Genomic DNA, 22,477 nt, shown 5'->3' with positions numbered 1-22,477 from the left:
ATGGAGGAGCAGTGGTGGAAAGGGGAGCTGGCAGCAGACGTCCACCAGACCTTGAGGACGAAGGTTGGGTCCCACTTTGTTCCTTTCCCTCCTCCTCCTCCTCCTCGCTCTCCCCTGCGCGCTTTCCTCCCCTGCAGAAATGCCCAGGGAGGAAGAGCCGTGCAAATGCCCGGCCCGAGCCTTGCTGTTGGAAAACTCGCCTTCGGCAGGTCTCAAAGGAGCAGGTTTGTGCAGAGCTCTTCCCCGTGCTCTGCTTTTTGATCGAGACTTGTTCAAAACCAAACCTGTGAAACCTGCTGCCTAAAAATATCTGCCTGCAACTTTTCAGTTAGCTTTAACTTAGCCGGGGTGCTGATGACTCATTGCATTAAATGCTAAGAGGATGCTCGTATTGACCTGCAAAACGTCAGCCTGTTGTATGATCTGGAGAAAGAGCATTGCTGCTTTTCCAACACATAAATGCTAAAGTTTGAGTAAAAAGCAGGATCCTGTTCCCTGGGAGACTGTAGAAGAGCTGAAAGATGCACAGACGTGGCTCGTAATGGCTTTTCTAGAAGTTAGTGTATTGTTTATGCGTGGATTAGAAAACCAGTAAAATGTCCTGCAACAAGCATTATAGTCCGGTTGCTGTTTGATGAACTGATGTACAGAGAGCAGGTAGAACTAAGGCTGTTTGGTTTTTTTTTTTCACATTTCCTGAAGTAGACTCCCAACTTCGGAGAAGCTCTAAATGCAGTTAGTTGAGTAACATGGGAGAGAGCCCTCAGCAAATATTGACTACCTGCACTTGACACAGCTTTTAAGTTACTAAAGTTATGGCTAGCAAAGTGAGTGCTTTGGACTTTCTGTTCCCTTTTTCTTTACAGGTATTTAGCAATAAATTATGTCAGGTGAGTTAATTGTTATCAGGTCTGTGCGAGGGGGTTGGCTTGTTCTCATGTCCTCCAGCTGAGGCAGGTCTTCCTGGCCTTACAGTGGGGGGAGGAATAACAGATAATCCAATCAGTTAATCAATTGACAGGGTGTTAAAAGGTGGGGGGAAGCTTTTTTTTTTTTGTATCCACTACCTTTTAATCAACTATTTCATTCTTCAGCCTGCTTTCTGGATGCATCTCACAACTCTAGATTGCTAAAACTTCTTTGTATGTGGATACTAACCTAGGCTTCCTGAAATGATAAGAATTGTTTGAATTCAAAGAACCTGCAAAGAGGGAGAAGGGTCTCTGAGCTGTTCTGTTTTTTCTGCTCTGGGGAAGGCCTACAACTCTTTCTGCTTGGACAGCTTTCATCCTAATTCTGCCCACCTTGTAAGGATGACTTTTCTTTTTGAAGAAAGTACTACAGGAGAATACAGAGTGCAAGTATATCAAGCAAAAAAGATCACAGCCCCTAAAACTTCTTTGGTTCACTTTCTGTGATATCCCCCCCCCCCCCAAGTAACGTTCTGCAGAAACAACTCTTAGTATGTTGCCAAGGTTTGCGTTTTTGATGTCTAAAGCATCAGAATTTGCTGTAGAACGTCGTGGAACTCCTCAAAAGGATCCTTCAGCAAAGTTTGGGAAGATGAGTAGTTTTAAGGTATTGAAGTCAGTTTTGTGAGCACGGACCAGTTTTAGGGATGCCTATGGCCATTTGCATAGAAGAAATAAGCTTCAATAGTGACATCCCCGCTAGAGTATTAGTGTGTTAGTGCATTATTAGTGTACTAGTGTGTTAATACTGGAATACACAGAAAATTCAGGCAATGGTACCCTCAAGCCTAAATGACCTCTCTGCTTTAAGATACTTGCTGAGGAGTCCTAGTCTGGAACAGTGTGTGTCTCTGGTCTTGGGTGAGAACAAACAGGTCTTAGTTTTTTAGCATGTGAATCTGACAGGAAAGTTACTTCAAGATGCTTGTCAAGGAGGTTGAAATGCATGTTGCAGGCTATCCCACTTTTTTTGAAGAACACACTTAAAGTCTGGGTTTAAGGTGAGAAATAGAATGTCCCTTTTAAATAACATAACTCTTTTCTTAAAACAACTGAAAGATCATTAGAAACACTTTTTTTTTCTGCAAAATAATTTCATAGAATCGTGGAATCGTTTAGGCTGGAAAAGATCTTTAAGATCATCCAGTCCAACCATTAAACCATTTAGACACAAATATAGGAGATGTATGCCTACTCTGAAACAACGCAGGTTTTATGTTAACAACTGGAAAAAACGTTATGCCATCCCTCCCCTCCCCCCAGTTGGATTTGGGAGTTGTTCTTAACCTCATTGGAAGTTGGTGTCCTTTGTGACAGATGTTGTGCGTTGCATCTGATGGATATGTTCTGCATGAATGCAGATACTGAATGCGTGTGGTGTACCTGGCTTCTAATTCAGAGAGGGCTGAAAGATGCTGTGAGGCTTTGTGACTTCCCAAAGGCTCTAGCTCAATGAGGAGGAAATTAATAGCCCCTGAATTGTCTGACTAGTAAAATATCTGTGCTGTGATTATTGGGATGTAGTGTTTAGCTTAGCGGGACTGTATTGTGTTATTGAGCATGCTGACCTAGTGGAGCAAAACGCTTGAATTCTAAAGTGTTACGCACATCCTTGGACTTTAAATGAGAGGTTGAAGTATTCCCCTGGATTAGGCCAGAACATTAAACCTGTTGCAAGACTGAGCCAGGAAGGAAAATAAAAATTGGAGCATACTGTGTTTGTTTGTACTAGGAGAGTCTAGCACACGCCAAGCCAAGAAAGGTGCTGCGTGTATGTGCTGATATCTTCTGGTGCTTCAACTACTTCTACAATGGTCCCATGTTATTGGTAATGGAAAGGTGCTGGTTGTGCCAGGCAGCTGACTTTCATGTCAAAAATCAGAGACCTCTCTCAATGGAACTACCACAACGTATGCGCAAAATTTGCCCTTTCTGCTTCAGCAGCCCTGAATACTCCACAACGGTGGAAAGCTGAGTAGGTAGTACTGTAGGTGCTACTGTTCTTTGGCTTACACTGGATTGTTTCACTTACTCTTTCAAAGATACTGAGTAGGTTGGAACTTGAGGTTCTGTTTTATGTGGCTGGAGTTCTGGTCCTTTGTGGGAGATGCACATGAATTCGCTGCTCCTTTTGAGTGTTGCAGTGGTAATGGGAGAAAATCTTAATTTATGGTGTTTCATTCATGCATGAGTGGAATGTATCATAAATCGGTAAGGGTAGCTACTGGCAGCACTGATCTGGGCAGTGTAACAAGTGTGTTTAAGCTGTTGCTCTGTCCACTTGATTGGTCGCTGTTGAATGAGGGCAAAAATAAAGGGTATATTGCCAATGTACCCTTCCTTATTAGAAAGTATCTGGATCTTAAATTTTCACTGGAAATAATGAGAGGAACTGTCTGACATCCTTTTTGAAATGTGTTTCTGTCAGGTTTGTCTCCTATGTACCGAATCCAGATACTGTGCAAGACTGGCACTTCTAGGGCCTGATTAAGCCTTGTCTAAAAGAACTGAAGGTTGCTTAAATAATGGGAAATGCTGTAACTTTCAGGACTGAGATATGGTCACAGCAGGGCTGAAAAGAGGAGTAATAGAGCCGTAAGGGATGGTCTAGGATTCACTGCATCGTCTAACAGTTAGAATCATTGGTGTCTCTGTTATAAGACAACATGGCTTGTGCTTGCACAGACCAAGCAAGTGTGACTGTTTCAGAGACTTTCACCGTGCGTTTCCGTGCTGCGAGGACGCATGTCCTGCTGGCCATACCCTAGGAGTGCTGCCCTGTCATATGTCTTTTGAGTTTGCATGGCCAACTTGAAGATTAGTAAAAGCCAAATGCATCAGCTGTACTCTACTATCAGACTGTTCACGCACACACTAACTCTTAACCTTTCTGACTGATTAATTAAACGGCAGTCAGCTGCCAAGGCATAGAAACACCAGCGAGTTTTGTACGAGTCGTTACTGGAAGGCATAGTGCTGCAGTCTGTGCGGGGCAGCACAGTTGTTTCTGTGCAGGAGAGAGAATAGCGTGGCATTAGTAGCAGAAATAAATTGGTAGCATGCTACCTACTCTACTGCAAAGTAGCATGCAAAGTGCTCTGAATTTTCAAGCTCTTACAAAAAAATAGTATAGTCTAAATTTTTCTTTGTATATCATCTTCTTAATATATCATTTGTGTAAGTAGAAGTTAGATTTTAGCGGTTTCTCATGTGTGGTGCAATAATTATATCTAGGAGGTCAATTTGGCACCTTTTTTCCACAGCTGGAAGACTGGTTAGAACACAAAACAGGAAGGGGTTTGCCTCTTTTAAAGAACAACTGTTAATAGCCTGCTAGATAAACTTTCCCTTTATTTTTCATCTACAGGCATTTCTTTTTCCTGTTCTAATGGCAACAAGTTTGCAGTATCTGTTATTCTTCCAGCAGGAATTCTTAAGAATCTGGTGGAGGTCATGTACATGCTATTTTTCTAGAACATGCAACATACAGAGAGCTGAATGATTGCCAGAGTTACCATGTTTTTTACTAGTTTTCTAACTTAAATACTTAGTAGCCTCTTCCTTTTTATCTTTTTTTTTTATTTTAAATTTAAATGCTTTATGTAGACAGCACACAAGTGGTGTCTTGTGTTTATATACTTTAACACTGGATTAAGAAGAATCATGGAGATCTCGTTGAAACTTTAGTTATATACCTTCACTGTGTAATTTTGTTCATCAGCTGGAACCTTTTTTCAGATTTTTGGGTTGGGATCAACGGTCAAGATCTGTGAGCTGTGGTAGCAGAGGCCATGTGCTGGATTCCGTTTCCATGTCCAGAAACAGAACTAGACAGGAAGATTAAAGAAGGATAATGAGAGAAGTATGAAGTTCATAGTAGTACATGGAGCCTGCATCTGTGTAGGCAAGTACTGCAACAGCTGTTTCTAGATGAATGGGCTTTACTGTTACTGAGTAGCTCTGGTTTTGGTGTTTCATTTTGCTCCAGGAATAAGAAAGTAATTTACCTGGCTCTCCATAGAGGATGCAGCTCTCTGGAGATGCCTGTGTGCCGCAGCTGGCTATCTTTGGAGCTGAGGTGGCTGGTGCTGAGAGAGGGAGGAGGGCAGTTGGAAACACTGGAGCTGCTGCAGGAGTCGGGAGATGTTGCATGTATGACCTGTGCGACAGAACAGATCCTGACTAAAGTCCAAGTGCTCTGACATGGTAGAAAACCAGATTCAGTTAACATCTCCCTGCATTTCAGGACATGGGGCATATTTGCTACAGCATTTAATTTTTCTTGTCACAAAGCCTGTGAGTTGTTCTGAAATACCTTGATGAATTCCTCTTTTGTTCTCAGAACTGATGATTATCACTGTGACTTATTACCATAATGTCACATCACTTGCTAACTTTTCTACTGCTAACTTTTTTCTCCTGACTGCTTGTCAGTTCATTACTGGCTTGATATCAGTGGGAGAACAGTTTTACTGAAAAGAAATTGGACAGGAAGAATGTGTGTGGAATTTCTTGCCATGTTGAACACCAAACCATCTGATGTGTTACTCTGATGAAGATAAATGCTGGGCAGACAGGCCTGCACCAGGTGCTGCCTCAAGGGAGCGGGAGGGAAGTGATCCTGTCAAGTTTTCTTCCTCTCCACTTCAATCGCTGTTCGGCGGATTTAGTTCAAATGAGCAGTGAAAGCCTGACCTTCATGTGGTTGCTCAAAAGCTTGAGTTTAATTTAAGTCTTGTTTGCCTAGTATCTCCTTTAGGGATGGATTCTGAAGCGCATTTGCCCAGCCCAGTTACAAAACCTTCCGAACCACTGATGAAATCTTGTCTTCTGAGCTCTGGTCACGAATGGCGCCAGCTGAGGTGCTCAGGTTCCTGGTGATGAGCGGTTGATGTCTGGAGCCTGGTTGTCCTTCAGATGTGATTGCTGAGGAAGAGTTGTTGTCTTTAACACCACGTAAAAACATTTACGCTGATTCCCTTCTTCTAGAAGGTCAGGTCTTGAAGCTGGTAGGAGGTGGCGGCTTAAAAATTGTCTTTGCCCTTAAGACTGACTCTCAGTCCAAGCCTTACTTTTCAGGTTTTGAGATTAAGGGGGGATCCCTTTAAATGCTGTGCTCTGCCGTTCTGGAGGCTTTCTGTGGAGAGATGCTGATCAGTACGTTGAGCAAAGCCTGTTAAGTCATTTCCAAGACACCTGTGAGCCTCTTATGTGCTGCCGCTTTTAGCATTTCAATGTGGCAATTGCTCAGCAGCCCAAAGCAAAGTTGTTGAAGATACAAATGAACAGGTCAAAGATAAGCAGAAGCAGCATATGAAAGGGCAATTCCAGCAGACAGCAGGGCTCCCAGGTTTTTTTTTTTTCTGTTGCTTTACTGCAGACAGAGGAAAAAATTAAGCAATGGAAACGATTTATTTTATTCTTGCTCCCCAAAAGTTCAGGTTTTTCCATAGCGTTGTATTTTTCTGATCCTGCATCAATATTCCCAAAGCAGCAAAGGCATTTTTTTTTTAATTCAAAGGAGTAATTTTTTTTTTCTTGATGAACTTATGCTAAAGAACACGGGGGGGGGGGGGGGTGATGGAAAGGGGTGCATACCCACAACCGTATTGATAACTGTAAGCCTGCTATTCAGCTTGTGCATTGTTAAACTATGTGCTTTCCTTTAAAGGAAGATCTCATCCTTTAAGACTGATTTGTCAGTGTAAAAGCAGTCCTATTGAACTACCTATTGGCTGCTTCATGCTGTGTGGTGCAGGGCAAGGCTCTTGCCTATACACACATATAGGCAAGAGCCTTGCGCTGCTCTTGGTGTGACAGGACAAGGAATAATGGATTTAAACTAAAGAAGAATAGATTTAGACTAGACACAAGAAAGAAGTTTTTTACAATGAGGGTGGTGAAGCACTGGAACAGGTTGCCCAGAGAGGTGGTGGAGGCCCCATCCCTAGAAACCTTCAAGGTCAGGTTGGACGGGGCTCTGAGCAACCTGATCCAGTTAAAGCTGTCCCTGCTCACGGCAGGGGGTTGGGCTGGATGATCTCTAAAGGTCCCTTCCAACCCAAAGCATTCTATGATTCTATGAATTACCTGGATCAGTTAATGCCTAGGAACCTGATCTTGCAAGAAACCACAGCACATGGCTCTGTGCCTCCTAGCATTAGTCCTGAAGTTGAACCTGGTCTGTGCTGTTAAGTCCCGTTATACAGAAGCCCACGTGGGTTTTTGGTGCACAAAATGAGAATGCCTTTCACTTACACTCTTTATTAGTAACCGATTTTCAAAAATTAATTAAAAAAAAAAAGCAGAAGTCTTACAGGGAGTAAATGTCTGTGTTAAACCAGTAGCAGAATAATCCTATTAGCTTAAATTCAGTGCTTTGACTGGTCTTTGAATTTTCTAGTACAGTGGTCCGAGTAGGGGTGGTTCTGGCCTCTGAGCATCTGAGGTTCAGATGCAAGTTTCTGGATCTCTGAGTCTCTCTAATGCTCACCCACTGAACTGTAACATTTAGACATGTTGGATTTTTTTACTAGATGTATAATGAGTTATTTCTTGCATTTGTTGTGGTCTAAAAAGCAAATTTTACATTATATATGCTGACCTCAGAGTATATAGAGAGTATAATTTTGCTGGGAAACATATCTTTGAAACAGGAAGGACATTTCAAAAAAACAAAACATGAAGCTCCTACCAGTCACCTAGAGGACAAAATATTTCAGAAGTAGAATTGCCACCTGCTCTTACGATAGCTTGGGCTTTTATAGGCATATTAAGAAAAATGCAGTTATTTTAACTGACATAAGCACTGAGCTTGAAACCATTTCTGCCAGAACATTCATGTTATGGGTATACTAGGAACTCCTGCTCTGAACCTGTGTATAGTCAGTTGTACTGATGGTTTGAAATATCTGTACATAAGGCAGTCAAAAAATCAAATTTATGGGGGTTTTCTGGGTATAAAACAATGGGGGGGAACATGTTCCATTGTCTCCCTGCTTTATAAATTGTTACTGGTGGGCAATTTCTTTATAATCCCCCAGTGAAGGCTGTCCCAGGTTTCAAAGGGCTGTTTGCCTGTCCACAGCATGTGTCTGTTCAGTCCGGAATGTGTTTTTTCACTGACTTTCTTTAAAAAGGCCTGGGAAGCAATCATCCGTAACAGTGCTCAGCTTGCTGTCTTTGTAAGCTGCTTCTCATTCTGGAGCCTCCCTGCTTTCCCGTTATGTGCACCCCTCTGAGCCTGATTGTGTAGCTATTTTTTTCCTGGTAAGTCAAACCTCCTCATGGAATGTCTCCTTCCAGGGGATGAAAGGAGCGTGGGCAGCCACCGCGCCGGCTGTGCAAGGTGGTGCCTCTTGCTTCTGTAAACAAGGTAGCCAGTGCAGATACTTCCTCTGAATGCTTTTTCAAAGTCCTGATTTATTTAGTAGAATTAACTGCTCTATGTACTGCTTTGTATTCTACTATAAAGTATGCATATCTTGCAGCACTGTAACACTTGTAATTTATTTTCAAATATGTCATACAAAAATTACTTATAAACAGAATCTGAATTACTGAGAGATTGCTGAAAATTTTGGTGGGTGTTTTTTTTTTTTTTAAATCTATGCCTATTTTGTTTTGAGCCTGGCTGTGGTAACTGCATTAGTATACAACTATGTCTAGAATGATGAAGTGTCAACTTTTAAGTGGCGTAAGTTGGTGGGTATTCCCAAGGAACTTCACTCCTTCCCTTAACCTACTCTTTGCATAGTGACTACAAACTTGCATGCAAAACCCTTGCAGGTGAAGATCTAGCATAGGTAACCCAAAAACTTATATAATTCTGCCTTTAAAATGAAAATTTGTATATTACATGTGAAACACAGTCTGTCAGTTCAATAGTTGGCTTTTATAATGCTGAAGTAGGTTTGTAGAGAAAGTACTGGAATTTGCCATAATTAGAAAAGCTTAATCATTCTCCAGTGTTGCTTTTCTCGTTAATGTCTACTTTTGTTTCTTGCTGCAGCCATGCGCTGTATGAATTTTTTTTAATGTTAGATAGATAATTCTTTATTCTGGAGACCTACACATTTTTTGGCCCAGGCTGAAGTAACTTGGGCAACTGAGGAAGGGGTAACATCAGAGAAATGTATCTTGCCCTTCTTGCCTATGAAACTTAAAACCTTACTTACCAGTTCAATTTGGGTGAACAAAAGTAAAAAGGGAGTCCTTCAGGAACAATTTTCATGGCCAAGAAGTTTAGTGTTCTGTAGAAAGCAACAGCGAGTTGTTCCTGGGTTTAACTGTAATTTAGCGTTTGACCATGTGTTTAATGCTTGTGAGGAGAAGCGTGTGGATGACTGAAGTATCGGAAGTTGACCGACTGTCAAAACATGCAGTAATCCAGCTCTGATTTCTGTGTCAATCACAGTGCTGTAGCTGCTAAGCATTTGCCATAGCAGGTGGTGGGTGTTGGTTTGGGATGCCAGACACTGAAATGGTATCTGTTTCAGTACCTCTCTTTCCTCCCCCTGCCCCCTTCCCACTTTTTTTTTCCCCCCCTTAGGAACTTAAGTTGCCTCTGTATAAGGCTCATTCACCACAGATCGGGATGCGCCGATACTTCATTGATCTCTTGACTGTCCTCAGCAACTGTTTCAATCTCTGCCCTACGGCCCGGCATCTCGCTGTCTATTTATTGGACCTCTTTATGGATCGCTATGATATCACTGTCAAGCAACTGCATGTCACTTCGTTTGCCTGTCTTCTCCTAGCAAGTAAGTTGGCTGCTGTCTATTAAGGCTTTTTTTTCTGGGCAGATGGTTGTTTTCCTTATGTAACGTGTGCTGTTTTCTCTGTGTTAACAGCTTCCACCTACTTAGGGTAAGGCCTAATGAAGTCCACGTCAAGGCATAAAGCAGTCTGTTAATAAACTCTGCTCAACTGCACAGCTTGCACTATGCATCTATATGCTGCTGTCAATGTGCAGAGGAAATTTTGGCAGCTGAAGCTGGGTCAGTGGAAGGGGACAATGAAGATCAGGGGGGTGATGGGGTGGGAAGGAAGTGGCAAGACTGGGAGAGGTTAGTTCCAAGGAAGAGTAGGGAATGATGCTGTGTGTTACACAGATGTCTCCTGGAGAATCTGTCCTTGGACAATCTGTGTCTCTGTGATCACTGTGCATAATCAGTTCCTTGCAAATCAGAGGTTTCTTATACAGGGGCCAAAGGAAAATTTGCTTCTCAAGCTACTACTAGTGGGTATGTTGATGATGCTGGAGTACATATTGCTTGTTTTGGGCTCCTATCAAATAGCTAGGCATTGCTATGTAATACTACAGTTTCAGTATTGGCATCCATTTAGCAAATGATCTTGAACATTTGTCATTAGTGCTTTTTTGAAATCTTCTCTGCAGCCAGGGCTATGCAAGCAGGGGAAGGCGAGGCTGGTGCCTCACGGAATTGCAGTCTACCCTTGCAGACTTATGAACTCTGTTTCTAGGTTACAGAGAAATTATCCTGCCATATGGGAGCCATGTAGAGCAGTGCACTATTGTGGACAACAAAAGTTATGCAAACTCCAGCATTAATGGCTGAAAAGTGCAAGTAGTCGTATTGGTTAAGGTAAAAAACACTATGGAGAGCCAGAAGCTATTGAGGAAAGAAGGTGATACTATACGTCTACCCCTCAGGACATGGGATTGCTACTGCTTTTCCTCGCTGGTTGTGCTCTGAAGAGCTTAATCTGCAGATATAATGGTAAAATAATACAAAACAATATATACTTAGTGTATTTAAGCATTGCTGTCTATCTGACTCCACAGAAGATGGTGGATTGTGTGGAGCAGTTACTGGTTCATGTTGCCAAAAAGGCCAATATTAAAATCAGAATGAAAAAGAATGTAAATGTTTGCTGTATGTGCAGTCTTACGTCAGCCTAAGTGATTCTTGGATATTGCAGTTCTGCTGACCTGAACCTTTGGTGAGCTCCTTCAGACCAGTAGATTGGCAGAAAACCATCCCAGCTGAGGAAGTGTTTATTTACCAGAGGTGTATTTTTCTGAGGGGTTCAGACAAGCTTCAGGCTGGTGCAATGAAGCAGAGAGGGGCTAGGGATGATTTGTAAATTGTTATGAAACTGTACCCTTAAATTGAAACACATCAGACTGAATGAAATAACCAAGTTTGGGTAGCCTGGAGACTGATGCCTGTTCAGAGGTGCACTCCTTCAGCTTTCAGACCATCTTTTTTTTTGGGGGGGGGGGGGGGGTTAACCTCATAATTACAAGATGCCTTGCAGCATTGCTAGTTTTTTGGGTTTGTTTTGTTTTGGTGGGTGTTTTTTTCTTTTATTTTCCCAAGTGCATGGATGAATGGTACCTTCAGGAAAAGAGAATAGGATTTTCTTTAGATAAACCTGACACTTTCAAGTATACTCCTCCTCCATTTTTCCCCAGCATAAAACTGATGCTTCAACAGTTTTTCTAATATGGGAGAGGTTAGTTCCAAGGAATAGTAGGGAATTACATCTGTGTAACCATGTCCCAAAACTGATGCTTCTAACAGTTAATTTGGATTTAGAGGAAGAATTTACAGCTATAGTTTGTTTTCAGTGCTATGGAGATAGGATGAAAACAGTAGCCTCAAACTTTGTATGAATTGTTGGAGTTGGTATACTGATAAGATTTGGGGCAGAAGTTCACTGTATGAGACTGGGAGAGCTGGACTGCTGAAATCTGTAGCTTCTAGGATTTAAAAAGAAGCAAAAAAGCTTTCAAGATTTTCCTTATGTAAATGACTGAAGTAAAATGCAGCTTTAGGCTACCTCTATGCAACTGTGAAGCAAAAGGAAGTTCAAAAACTGTCCTATGATAACACTAGAGAGAAATGTTTTGCAACTTCTGCCTGCTTAAAAAAAAAAAGGGGGGGGAGCAATTTGCTTCAAAGAGCAAGCCTAAGTCTAGTGAGCTAATGAGTATGAGAATCTTTCTAAAACTAAGATTAGAGCACTGCAGTAGCATGTATACATCCTGATCTGGAATTAAATCATCCCTTACAGAAAGGGGAAGAGGTCTGTTACCGTAAAGGCAGCTTTTCTGCCAACATGTAGAAACAAAACGTTTACAGTTGAACCAACGCAGCTTTGCACAAAATTAATGCCTAATTAACTTGTATAGATAAGGTTTAAAATGCTAGGGGGCTCAGTTTGGAGACTTTTGGGAGCATAGTAAGCTCTGGTGTTTACTGTCTGGTCCATCTTAATGTGCAATAAGGGTATTCTCTTTTTGGTGTGTGTAGTTCAAAGTGATGCAAGTCAAGTCAGGAAAAGCCACTTGACATTAAGCAGGAATGCTTGTGTTTAGTTTGTTACTTTCAAAATTATATGAAATGGAAGAAAACTTGTACTATGTTTTTTTTTTCTTTAATGTTTTGTAGTACGAGATTGAGTGAGTCAGAAGTATCGACTTGAAGTCACCTTGAAAGTTTTCATTGTAGCAAAGAATAGAACTAGTCCCTTGCCTGTTATTGCAAATGCAGTAATTGGAACTTCCCGCAAAGCATTGCTGTAGGAAGTTGCACAGTTTTTCAGCAGAGGATTGCAACAGAAATGCTCTGCAGGCTGTGTTGTAAGACACGTGTACTTCTAAAAAATTACATACCTTTACTGCAGAGAGCAAAAGACTAATCTTTTTTTAAATACTTGTGGTGTTTACATCATATCAAGATGAATGTTTAATGCAGACAGTCTTTTGATAACTGTTATAAAGACATTTGGAGAAACTCTGGGGTTTCTTCCTGATTGCTTCCTTAGAACAGAGCAAGAGATTAAGGGTAATGTGCAGAGCATAAGCAAGATGAGGTGTAGTTAGAGGCAAGATTACTTATTACTTATTCCCACCAATTACTATAAGCGTGGGGGGTTTTGGAGGGTGGGAGGGGCACAATAGAGAAGCTTTTAGACACACGACTTTTGAAATGGAAGCAACAAACTTCTAGGCTAAATGCAAGTTGAGGACAATTTTTAAGCTCAGAGAAGCTGTTGTAAACTTATGTTTAGCTTTGAAGCTTGTTGCTTCTATCTCGGATCTAAAGGATCTCAAAAACTTGTCTCTTCTTTTCCCCTTTACCTACAAACGCGGCCATCGCCTGTTTTCGATAGCATACAACAGCAGTGCTCTCATGATGGAGAACATAGCATTTTGCTAGATGTCCTTTAGTTAGCTGGAGCTAATTTCTCTTGCTGTATTCTAGACATGCATTTTGACTGGCTCATCAGTTTTCCCAGACAGGGAAAGTGCTTCCTACTTTGGTAGTAATTGTGAAAGAGATGAGGGTGTGAGGAGATAATAGTTGCAAACAAATTGCACTAGCAGCCAAGTAATGTTCAGCCTGGACTTAGAATCATAGAATCGTTTAGGTTGGAAAATACTTTTAAGATCATCCAGTCCAACCATTAACCTAACACTACCAAGTCCACCACTAAACCAATTAAGGGTAGAGTAGCAATTTCATGTTTCCTGGCTTGGCGGCTGGATTATTTATAATGAAAGTAAAAACTAAGAATCATTGAGATTGGAAAGGACCTCTAAGATCATCAGTCCAACCATCAACACAACACCACTGTGCCCACTAAACCATGTCCCAAAGTGCCACATCTACCTGTTTTTGCTGCCGTTGAGAGGAACGTGAGGGTGTGTCCCTCAAATCATTCAATCATTAACTATCCGGAAGGTGTATATTTCTTTTGCAATGTATGCACAGCGTGATAATTGGAGAAGGTCTCTGGAAATTCCTGCCAGATAGTTTAGCTCCTCAGAACAGCTATAAAAGCTTTGAAGTTTACTAGTGTCATCGATGGTGATTATTTCCTTTGAGTCGGTTCTGAAAAAGAATGGTAAAAATTATTCACAGTAATCTAGAGGTGAACTGAAAGCTTTTGGGGGAAGAGTTGCTGGAAAAAATGGATGGCACAGTTACTTTAGGAATGTTTAGAATAGTCTGTCTCTTTCACTTGCATTAAGGGAAACTTTATAATTTAAACCAGAATCATAAACTAAACATGTTTTTGTAATACAGAAAGACCTGGTCCACGTGGATGTTTTGGCTAGGTACACAATTAGAAGACAGAGGACCTCCTTTTGAGGTCCAGCTGTGGTAATACAAGAGATTGTAGGTTCCTGCTGCAAGATCATTAGTGAAGTCCAGTGGTTTTAATTGCTTAAGACAATCCATCAGTCCCTTGCTTGAAGCAGTCTAGTAATTACTCAGGTTGACTGCTGTTAGGTCAGGGAGATGCTGGCTTTTGGTGAGAAGTAATGCTGGGCAGCTGGGACTGGTGGTCTTCAGGCAAGCCAGCTGGACCTAGAGCAGGACAGTTACCAGTACACCTGCAGAGAAGCCAGGCTTGCTGTCTTTGCACCAGGCTATGGATGGGTGCTCACTTTGCAAACAGATCAGTGACTAAAGATGTTACTACTTTCCTTCTGCCCAAAGCACCAATTTTCTCCAGACAAAATCAGCTGGCTGATGGTTTCAGTAAGTGGATTGACCTATTTTAACTAATGTTTTGCCTGAAGGGCATTGAGGAACTTTCAGTTCACCCCACCTGGCAGCTGAGAAGGCAGCCCCTTGTAGGGGAGCACTGTGGAGAAGCAGCAGGGTTGTAACGTTCTAAACTGCATCTTCATCAGGCAATTTATTACATAAAACGACTGTGATATTTAAGGTGCTCTAGCCCTAAGTGCTCTGTTAGAAAAAGGGATTGTGTAAAGATATCCCATCTGTTTTGGTGCTACTTGGCTCAAATTGCCTGCTGAAAGCTGTGTGCACCAGCTGCCCCAAAGTAGATGAGATGCACTGACACAATCCATTCAGATGGTCCAGCCACAGGAGCAGTGAACTCCGGGGAGAAAGCAAGCACCTGGGCAGTAAGCCTTAAACTGCCGCAACTGTTTCTTCTGTGAGTTTTGTTAACTGCGGTAAAGCAGTGCAGCTTTTGCTTGCTGCTGTAAAATGCTAGCTGGGTCTTAAAGCTGCTTCTTGCTTCCCTAAAGAGCCAACCCTCTTCAGTAGCAGGTGCTTCAGTACCTGATAAAAGCAATCTCTCCCTCTTCCTCATTCAGTGGCATTAAATGTTCCAGCAATTCTAGTTCTTGCGGCCCTCTTCCCCAAGAGGGTTCTGCTGCTATGGAGACGTGATAACAGTTTTTAGATTTGAGTACTGTTTTAAGCAAAGCTAGCTTACTGTTCAGCACGTCCAGTGCTGCATTGCTTCACGGAGTACTTGTGGTCTTCCTGGCTTTATTTTGCCCAGCTCCTTAATCTGCCAGTGGATTCTCAGCAGCTGAGTTAACTCAGGACAATTAAAGAAATTAGAGCAAGAAAAGTTGTCTCTGCTAAGTGGGCTGAGTTTAGGGCATGGAAAATCCTTTATCACCTAATTCCCCATTGACTATGTGGAGCGGTTGTCAGACATGGGGCAGCTTTTCTATTGGGCTGTGCTTTGTGATGCAGTTACCAGCTCGTGAAAGTGGGACAATAAATGGGAACTGTTCTGGCAAAGGCAGCTGAGCTACTTATTTTCAATAAAAGGCAATAGTGGGTGTCAGTCCAGGATATAGATTAGTGCAAAACTTAGTCTGTAGTCTTAATTTTTTTTTTAATTTCTCTGTTGCTGTAACACATACAGAATATTTTCTTTAGTAATTAAACTCTACTATAGTAAGGCATTAAAAACTCAGGTGCCTGGAGCTAAGTGGTTTGCATGTGTGCTAGGTATTGTACAGACAGATGAAAAATCCCTGACTGCTCACTTTGCAAGACACTGCAGAAGAAGGAATTAAGCAGACTATCTCTACAATAGCCTGTCTTTTTCTTGCCTTGCTTGGAGGACAGTTGGAAGCTGTGTTTGTATCTGGGGGTGGCATGGGAGAGAGTCTCAGAAGTTTATTGTACCACCTTCTGGAACAATGTAGGAATAAAGGAAAATGGTCCTTCAGCTGTGTAAGCAGCTGCAGGTCTTTTCTTTATGCTGGGCTAGATGAGCTTGACTAGTTTATCCTACTTTTGGATTGATTTTAATTGTTTATGGGACAAAAAGTACTTACTTTAATGACTCTTTAAATTGGCAGTCTTTTTTGTTCCTTGGTCTTCTCAAGGACTCTGAAAATGTAATAAAACAAATTGCCTGTATGTCCTACTTTTGTTTTGCTACCCATGCGAAACCCCAGGAAGATCATCTACCCAACCACCAGTGATCATCAGTCTGAACTGCGTGCTGCATAGCTAGGTTACAGTGACTCTTGCCTCCTACAGTGGATGAATCAGTTCTTCAGGGTACATTTGATAGCAGTGATGCTCCTCCGAGACCTTTAGCTTTTCCTAGTGAAAAGCTGGCATGGGTTGATAGGCTGTTTTGATAATGTGACAAATATACTAATGAAGTGCACTCTTTTTAACTTAAGCCTGTTCCCCTTGACACCCGGACTTACTCTGGCTTTCATTCATCAAAACAAAAGTGTGAACATGTAACATAAAAAGCACTCACTTTTTTTTTTTATGGGGGAGCATCTGATTGTAGAATTCAGAGTGGGACAGAACACGATCTAAAGTAACTTGGAAAATCTTTGCATCGCTAATTACAGTAATACTGCATGCTCTTAAAAATGTCCCACGCTGCCCCCATCTATTTAGATTTTACAAAGAAGTTGGTCGCAAATGTAAACATACATTACATGTTCATCTTATTTTATTTGTCCCATTGACCTCAGTAGGCTTCCTTCTATAAAAATTTGCAGCATACAGATATTTCTTAAATTAAATATTCCTTTTAAAGGCTTATGATTCTGTTACCACAGAACAAAACTATTTTTGAGGGCAATAGTGACAACTAAATGGTTTTATCAGTAACCAGAGCTCAGAATGCAACAGTAAACTTTTAATTTGAGGTGTCTACAGTGGCATTTCAAAAGCATTGAAATAACTCATACACAATTCTCATTAACTTCAAAGTATAGACTCCAGGTGATGATGTAGCTGAAACAGCTTTGGTTTTCTTCCCAAACTGTGGTGTTGATTAAACCACTCAGTGTTATTTGTTTGGTCAATACTAGACTTGCAACTGTCTTGTCTCAGCCTTTAATATTCTTGCAGCAATTGTGTTGGAGGTCCTGGTTCTCTCAGCATAAATATGCTGTGCATAGAATCTCCGTTTCTGGTGTAACTGAAAGAACAAAAATAAGAATAGTATATTCCAATATCTTTAAATTAGGGAGATTAGGAAAGTAGAAAAGGACACACTGCATTTTAAAAACATCTTAAACTTGTCCTTTCCCAGCTTGCCTCTGATCTCTTTGGTCTGATGGAATTAACTAATTTTTGTTGTCTTCTCCAGATTTCAATTTAAAAATAGGTGGGAAGTGCTTGGTAAACTTAGAAGCAAAGTGTTTAGGTCAAGGTGGAATTGGGAAAGAAAATGTGATCAAGTTGCTTTTATGTTGCTTTGGAAAGTAGCTAATATTCAAATTTTACAGTTTATTTGAAGTGAAACTTCTGAGTTGATTTCTCTCCCCCCATTCCCAACTCAGTTTTGGAGCCTTTCTTCAACTTACCTAGCTACATTCATACTCGGTGTCTCCAATCTGCTGCGGTGGCCACTAACAATAAAGCTAGGAACCTAGTGTGTTGAAAAGCAGAAGGGGGGAAATAATAACTAGTAATCTAAATCACTGACTTTAGCTGTTTGTCAATTATTTTTCACTTTAAAAGAAAAATGATCTTGTTCAAGACAAATAGCTTTGCCCTATGTCAGTATGATACCTTCCCAACACTACTGTGCTGATAGTCTGCAGAGCAGACCATAGTCTGACATTTTGAAATTCCCAAGGTTGAGTGGGAAGAAAGAAGGAACTAGAACTTATGGAAGCCAGAATGACAGATCTCATCCTTAGTTTCCTGGGCATACAGTGGTTTCTCCTACTTCCACTAGCATACTCCTTAAATTTCTGTATCAGGCTGTGGTATCACCTTGGTGGGGGAAGGATTAACTTTTCTCTCAAATTTCATTGTTCTTACACAGTTCTAAATTCAGGTGGCAAGGAGATTCATGAATGTGTATACAGACTGCTGAATTTTAAGGGCTTTTTCACTGACAAGGTGCCCACAATCCTTTCCTGTTCTACTTCATATGATGGATGAATTTTGTTTTTCATTGTTATTGTTGCACTCTTTTATGGTGGGGTGGCTGCTATATTAACTTTTAATGCCTCTCATATCCATGATACCTGAACAGGTTCAAAGATGGAAAATCCATTTTTAAATGTGTTAAAAAGACACTTAAGCTGCTAATAGTACAGAAAGTTGCCAGGTTTTTAATACACTGGAGACACTTTGGATGGAATTGCTATCCTAAATGGGTAGCAGGATCTTACTTCCTTTTAAAATAACTTTCTACTGCAATGCTTGTTTTAATTGGTTTTGGCTTTGATGAGAATACTCTGAAGCCATATGGCATGCTAATATCTTGTCAATTGGTCTGTGTTGGTAAAGGAGGACCCTTGTAGAGGCAGTGGAAGGATAACTGAAGCAAGAATCAATTGTGGCATAGATGCCCCCAAGAACAAAGAGGAAAAACATAACTACAGAGTACTTTTAAGTAGCTATGGGTTTGGATTTTGCAGCAGGGATGTTCTTTAAGCTGTACTGGAAATTTACTGCTGGTGATTGTCTGTTGCTAGCTCTTGAACAAGGAGTGGCTGGTAGATAGGTAATTTTTGGCTTGGTAAACCAACGGTGTGAATTTAAGAAGGCTTAATTGCTTTCTTAAGTTTGCAGCAAAGTAACGCTGTTGCTTCATTACTGATAGATCTAATCCTGGGAATCAAATCTGATATTGGATGCTTTTTACGAAAGATGGGTGAATAGAGTGAGATCCTACAAAAGGACAGCACTTTGTAGCTACTGGTGAAAATTGAGTCATTCTAGAAGACTACTGCTGTTCCAGTAGGCTGGTAAATACAATTTAGAAAAAGGTGCAGCTTTGCTTAGCTATTTTGAATCTGAAAATGTATGCTCTCTCCTAACCTCATAGGAGTTATTTATGTTAATCACTTGGTTACAGTGTACTTCTCCTAGCCTTTCAGTGACCTTAGCTAATGAGGCCCTCCAAGACAGTAAGGAACAAAGAAATTCTGAAGCAGCGAGGGCAAAGGTGGTGTTGCCTGAGGGTTTTTAACGTCTTCCTTTTTGTAGTATGTGCATTTAGCTTCCATACCCAAAGGAGGTTTTTTTTCTTCCAATGCTGGATCTTTCTTTGCCGTATTTTCCCCATACTGCTTGCTTTCTTCACACTTGACTGAATACCCTTCAGCGAACTGCTTCTGTTTATTGTCAGAAAAGCTATCTGTAATCCTAGTGGGTTTATAATCTTGGTTTTGGCATCAATACTATAAAAACAATTACAAACAAACAAAACCATAAAAAGGATATAGGAATATGATGACCAGTCTGTTGGCTTCTTTCCTACTTGTATCACTGTACTTTCCCATCCTTCTTTAAAAAACATCTCTTATCATTAGACTGTCTGGTTTTGGGAGTGTTCTTTGCCTTTTGTACACTCAATCATATCATAATGATAAATCTTATCTGAAAACCCTCTTTTCTGGCAGGTAAATTTGAAGAAAAAGAAGATAAAGTTCCAAAGTTGGAGCACTTAAATAACCTGGCATACATGTGCAATGTGAATGTGGTATTGAACAAGAAAGATTTGCTTAGAATGGAAATGCTGCTTTTGGAAAACTTCAATTGGAACCTCTGTCTACCAACACCAGCACACTACATTGACTACTACCTCTGTGCGTCCATTGGCGAGAATGACCTTCACAATGGCTGGCCGATCACCTCACTGACCAAAATCAAAACTTTTCTGGAGAAATATACATATTATTTCCTTGATTTCTCAGTGCAAGGTAAAAGGCTTAGTTTTATGCTAGAATGATCTTCCATTTGGCAAAAGACAAAAATCTGAAAGATACAAGGGCTTTAAAACTTGTTGTAATACGGATTGCGCAAAATTATCTGTGCAGGATTGTTTCTCTTTGTGGTTATTTCAGACAGCAAATGGTATGGTATCCTTTCCTTGTGCATAAGCCTCTTGTTTCTTTTCAGAAATCTCTAGATGAGATCAATTTTTTCCTTCAGCTTAGAACACTAATTGGAGAGACTGTCAGAGATGGGGCCTAATGTTTGATTTGTCACAGAGTATGAACTACTGTCAGCTGCAGACGTGGTATGCAGTTCAATGTATGAATCTTTTTAAATTATAGTTTTGAGGGTCCTGTGCTGCAAGACATGACATATTTAGAATGACAAGACTTTAGTGATTTGGTTTGCAGCATCGCTTCCAATATCTGCCCATGTGAGAGGCAATGAACTGCAGCATCCTCATAAGCCTGTTTCAGCACTAATGTAAATACGTGTGTGATTGTCGATACTGAACTTTGGTTCAGTTGAGACTGGTCTACAAATTTCAGCATAGTCTATCTCATGGCTTTTTCTGAAATGAAAGAAACTATAGTGTAGCCTTGATAGTAGTTACAAATGAGTAGTATAGAGATCTTCAGGAAAGCTTCATCCAGTTTTTGAGACTTTTTCTGGCCAGGAGTTAATACGCTGAGATGTGTGGAACAAAGCTGAGGATTTAACTTTGTCCTGTTTTGCCATGTATACACATAATAGGCTCACTGCAGTGATTAGTAAGAGTATAATCCTTGCTTTTTTCGGTGGTGTGTTGTTTTTTTTTTTTTTTTGTAGATCACACTTTCCTCCATTTTCGTCCGTCTCTGATTGCTGCAGCTTGTGTGTGCGCCTCGCGTATCTGTATGCAGATTTCTCCTGCCTGGACAACGCAGCTTGAATTGCTAACATGTTATTCCTGGGAACATCTTGCCCAATGCATTGAAATGATGCTCATGTAAGACCAGAAAGAATGTAACCTGCTAGTGCTCTTAAGAAGATGTTAATACTTTTTTAAATTCTTTTTTTCTTTTTTCTTTAAGTAATTGTTTAGCTATAATTACCAATGTGATACTGTACTCTTAATCTCTATCTTCAATTTGGGGAGAGGAATAAAAGGGAAAAATCAGGTCACTTTACTAAATACTGTATTTTAACAATATTTGCAATGTGGAATGGAGTGCACAATTTGACGTTCATTATGTTTTCTTGTACTTGTGGCTTATGTGATTGGATGGAAGCTTTTACAGATGGTTGATGAAAGCTTTTTTCCCTTTGTTTTCTCATTGTGCCTGCAATATACTTGCTGCAGAGAGACATCAGTGTATCTCTAACATTAAGAATACAATAGGGAGACATTTCAGAACTATTCTTTGTTTTTTTCATCCAGTAAAGGAGATGACTGTGATGTATCAATACTGGTCTGGTATGTGAGCATGTACAGTCTTAACAGAAAATAAAACAAGTTTAGTAGAATGATTTAGATTGGGAGCGATGGTGGACCTCGGAGGTAACTTCTGAATCCCTACTTAAAGCGGGGCCAACTGAAGTTAAATCAGACTGCTTAGGGTGTTGTCTAGTCAAGTTTTGACTATCTCCAAGGACAGAGACTTCCAAACCTCTCTGAGCAACTTGTTCCAGTGCTTCATCATTCTCATGATAATCCAAAGTGTTTCTTCCTAATATCTAACAGGAATTTCCCTTGTTCCCTTATAGCTATGTACTTTAATACTCTGCAAATACTTACACAGACTATTTTAAAATGTCTTTCTGTTGTGGGCTGAAGGTTCCAAGATAACTAGTCCATCATGGTTGACGTGGATGGACAAAAACATACTTGTGATGCAAAATGATCCATAAACCTGTTGTTAGCGTGTGAATGTTGCAGCAGGATAATGAGAAATTAATTAATTGTGAAAGCAGCTGAGGCTTACTATATACAGCTAGGGCCAAAAAGCTGATGATGTAGCCTGACTGGTGAAAACTTTGGGATATATGCAAGTGCGGAGAATTTCTCTCTTTGATAAATCTTACTTATAATTTGTTTCAGATATTATCAGAATGACATCAAAGAAGCCAGTAACATAAAAAAGCAAGTAACAATTCAACATCAAGAAGAGGAAGCAGTGGGAAATCTGAGCAATCAAGCCACTACTCAAGTTCTCTTCCAGCAATCTAGTTATCACCCTTTAGCCCAGCATTCCGCTACGCTTTCCCAGTTCCAGTCGCCAGTGCAAGATCTGTGCTCTGCTTATCGTGACTCCTTACAGGCCCACGGGCCCAGCGGTCTGCTTGCTGGGAGTGCTGACGGCTCGCTGCACTCCTACACAGCTCTTCAGGTCAGCCTTCGGCCACCTGCCCAGCCTGTGCCCATCCAAAGGCCCATTGCTGTGCAGGTGGCCTTACAAACAGAGCCCAGACACTGCGTTTCCCCAGCTTATGGCAGTAGTTACTTCAGTGGTCATCACTCATATGCAGCTGGGTGTTTTGATGGATAAATGTTGATGGGAG

At 40.8% G+C, this 22,477-nt stretch overlaps 1 protein-coding gene across 1 annotated transcript; it reads left to right on the top strand.

Annotated features, from left to right (window-relative positions):
• CCNJL (cyclin J like) lies at positions 1-22,477 on the top strand. Its single transcript, XM_009479104.2, has 5 exons — positions 1-63; positions 9,523-9,733; positions 19,621-19,920; positions 20,765-20,924; positions 22,017-22,477. The coding sequence occupies exons 1-5, from the start codon at positions 1-3 to the stop codon at positions 22,462-22,464; spliced, it is 1,182 nt and encodes a 393-aa protein (XP_009477379.1). The 3' UTR covers positions 22,465-22,477.

The sequence above is a fragment of the Pelecanus crispus genome, chromosome 8 (assembly GCF_030463565.1).
Source record: "Pelecanus crispus isolate bPelCri1 chromosome 8, bPelCri1.pri, whole genome shotgun sequence".
Taxonomy (NCBI): domain Eukaryota; kingdom Metazoa; phylum Chordata; class Aves; order Pelecaniformes; family Pelecanidae; genus Pelecanus; species Pelecanus crispus.
This window is presented reverse-complemented; position numbering and strand designations above follow the sequence as displayed.

Excerpts from the sequence above, each read along its gene's own strand:
- CCNJL (XM_009479104.2), top strand. The coding sequence starts at position 1 with ATGGAGGAGCAGTGGTGGAAAGGGGAGCTGGCAGCAGACGTCCACCAG. Across the intron at positions 9,734-19,620 it reads TGCCTGTCTTCTCCTAGCAA|GTAAATTTGAAGAAAAAGAA; the intron begins GTAAGTTGGCTG and ends CTTTTCTGGCAG. Across the intron at positions 19,921-20,764 it reads CCTTGATTTCTCAGTGCAAG|ATCACACTTTCCTCCATTTT; the intron begins GTAAAAGGCTTA and ends TTTTTTTTGTAG.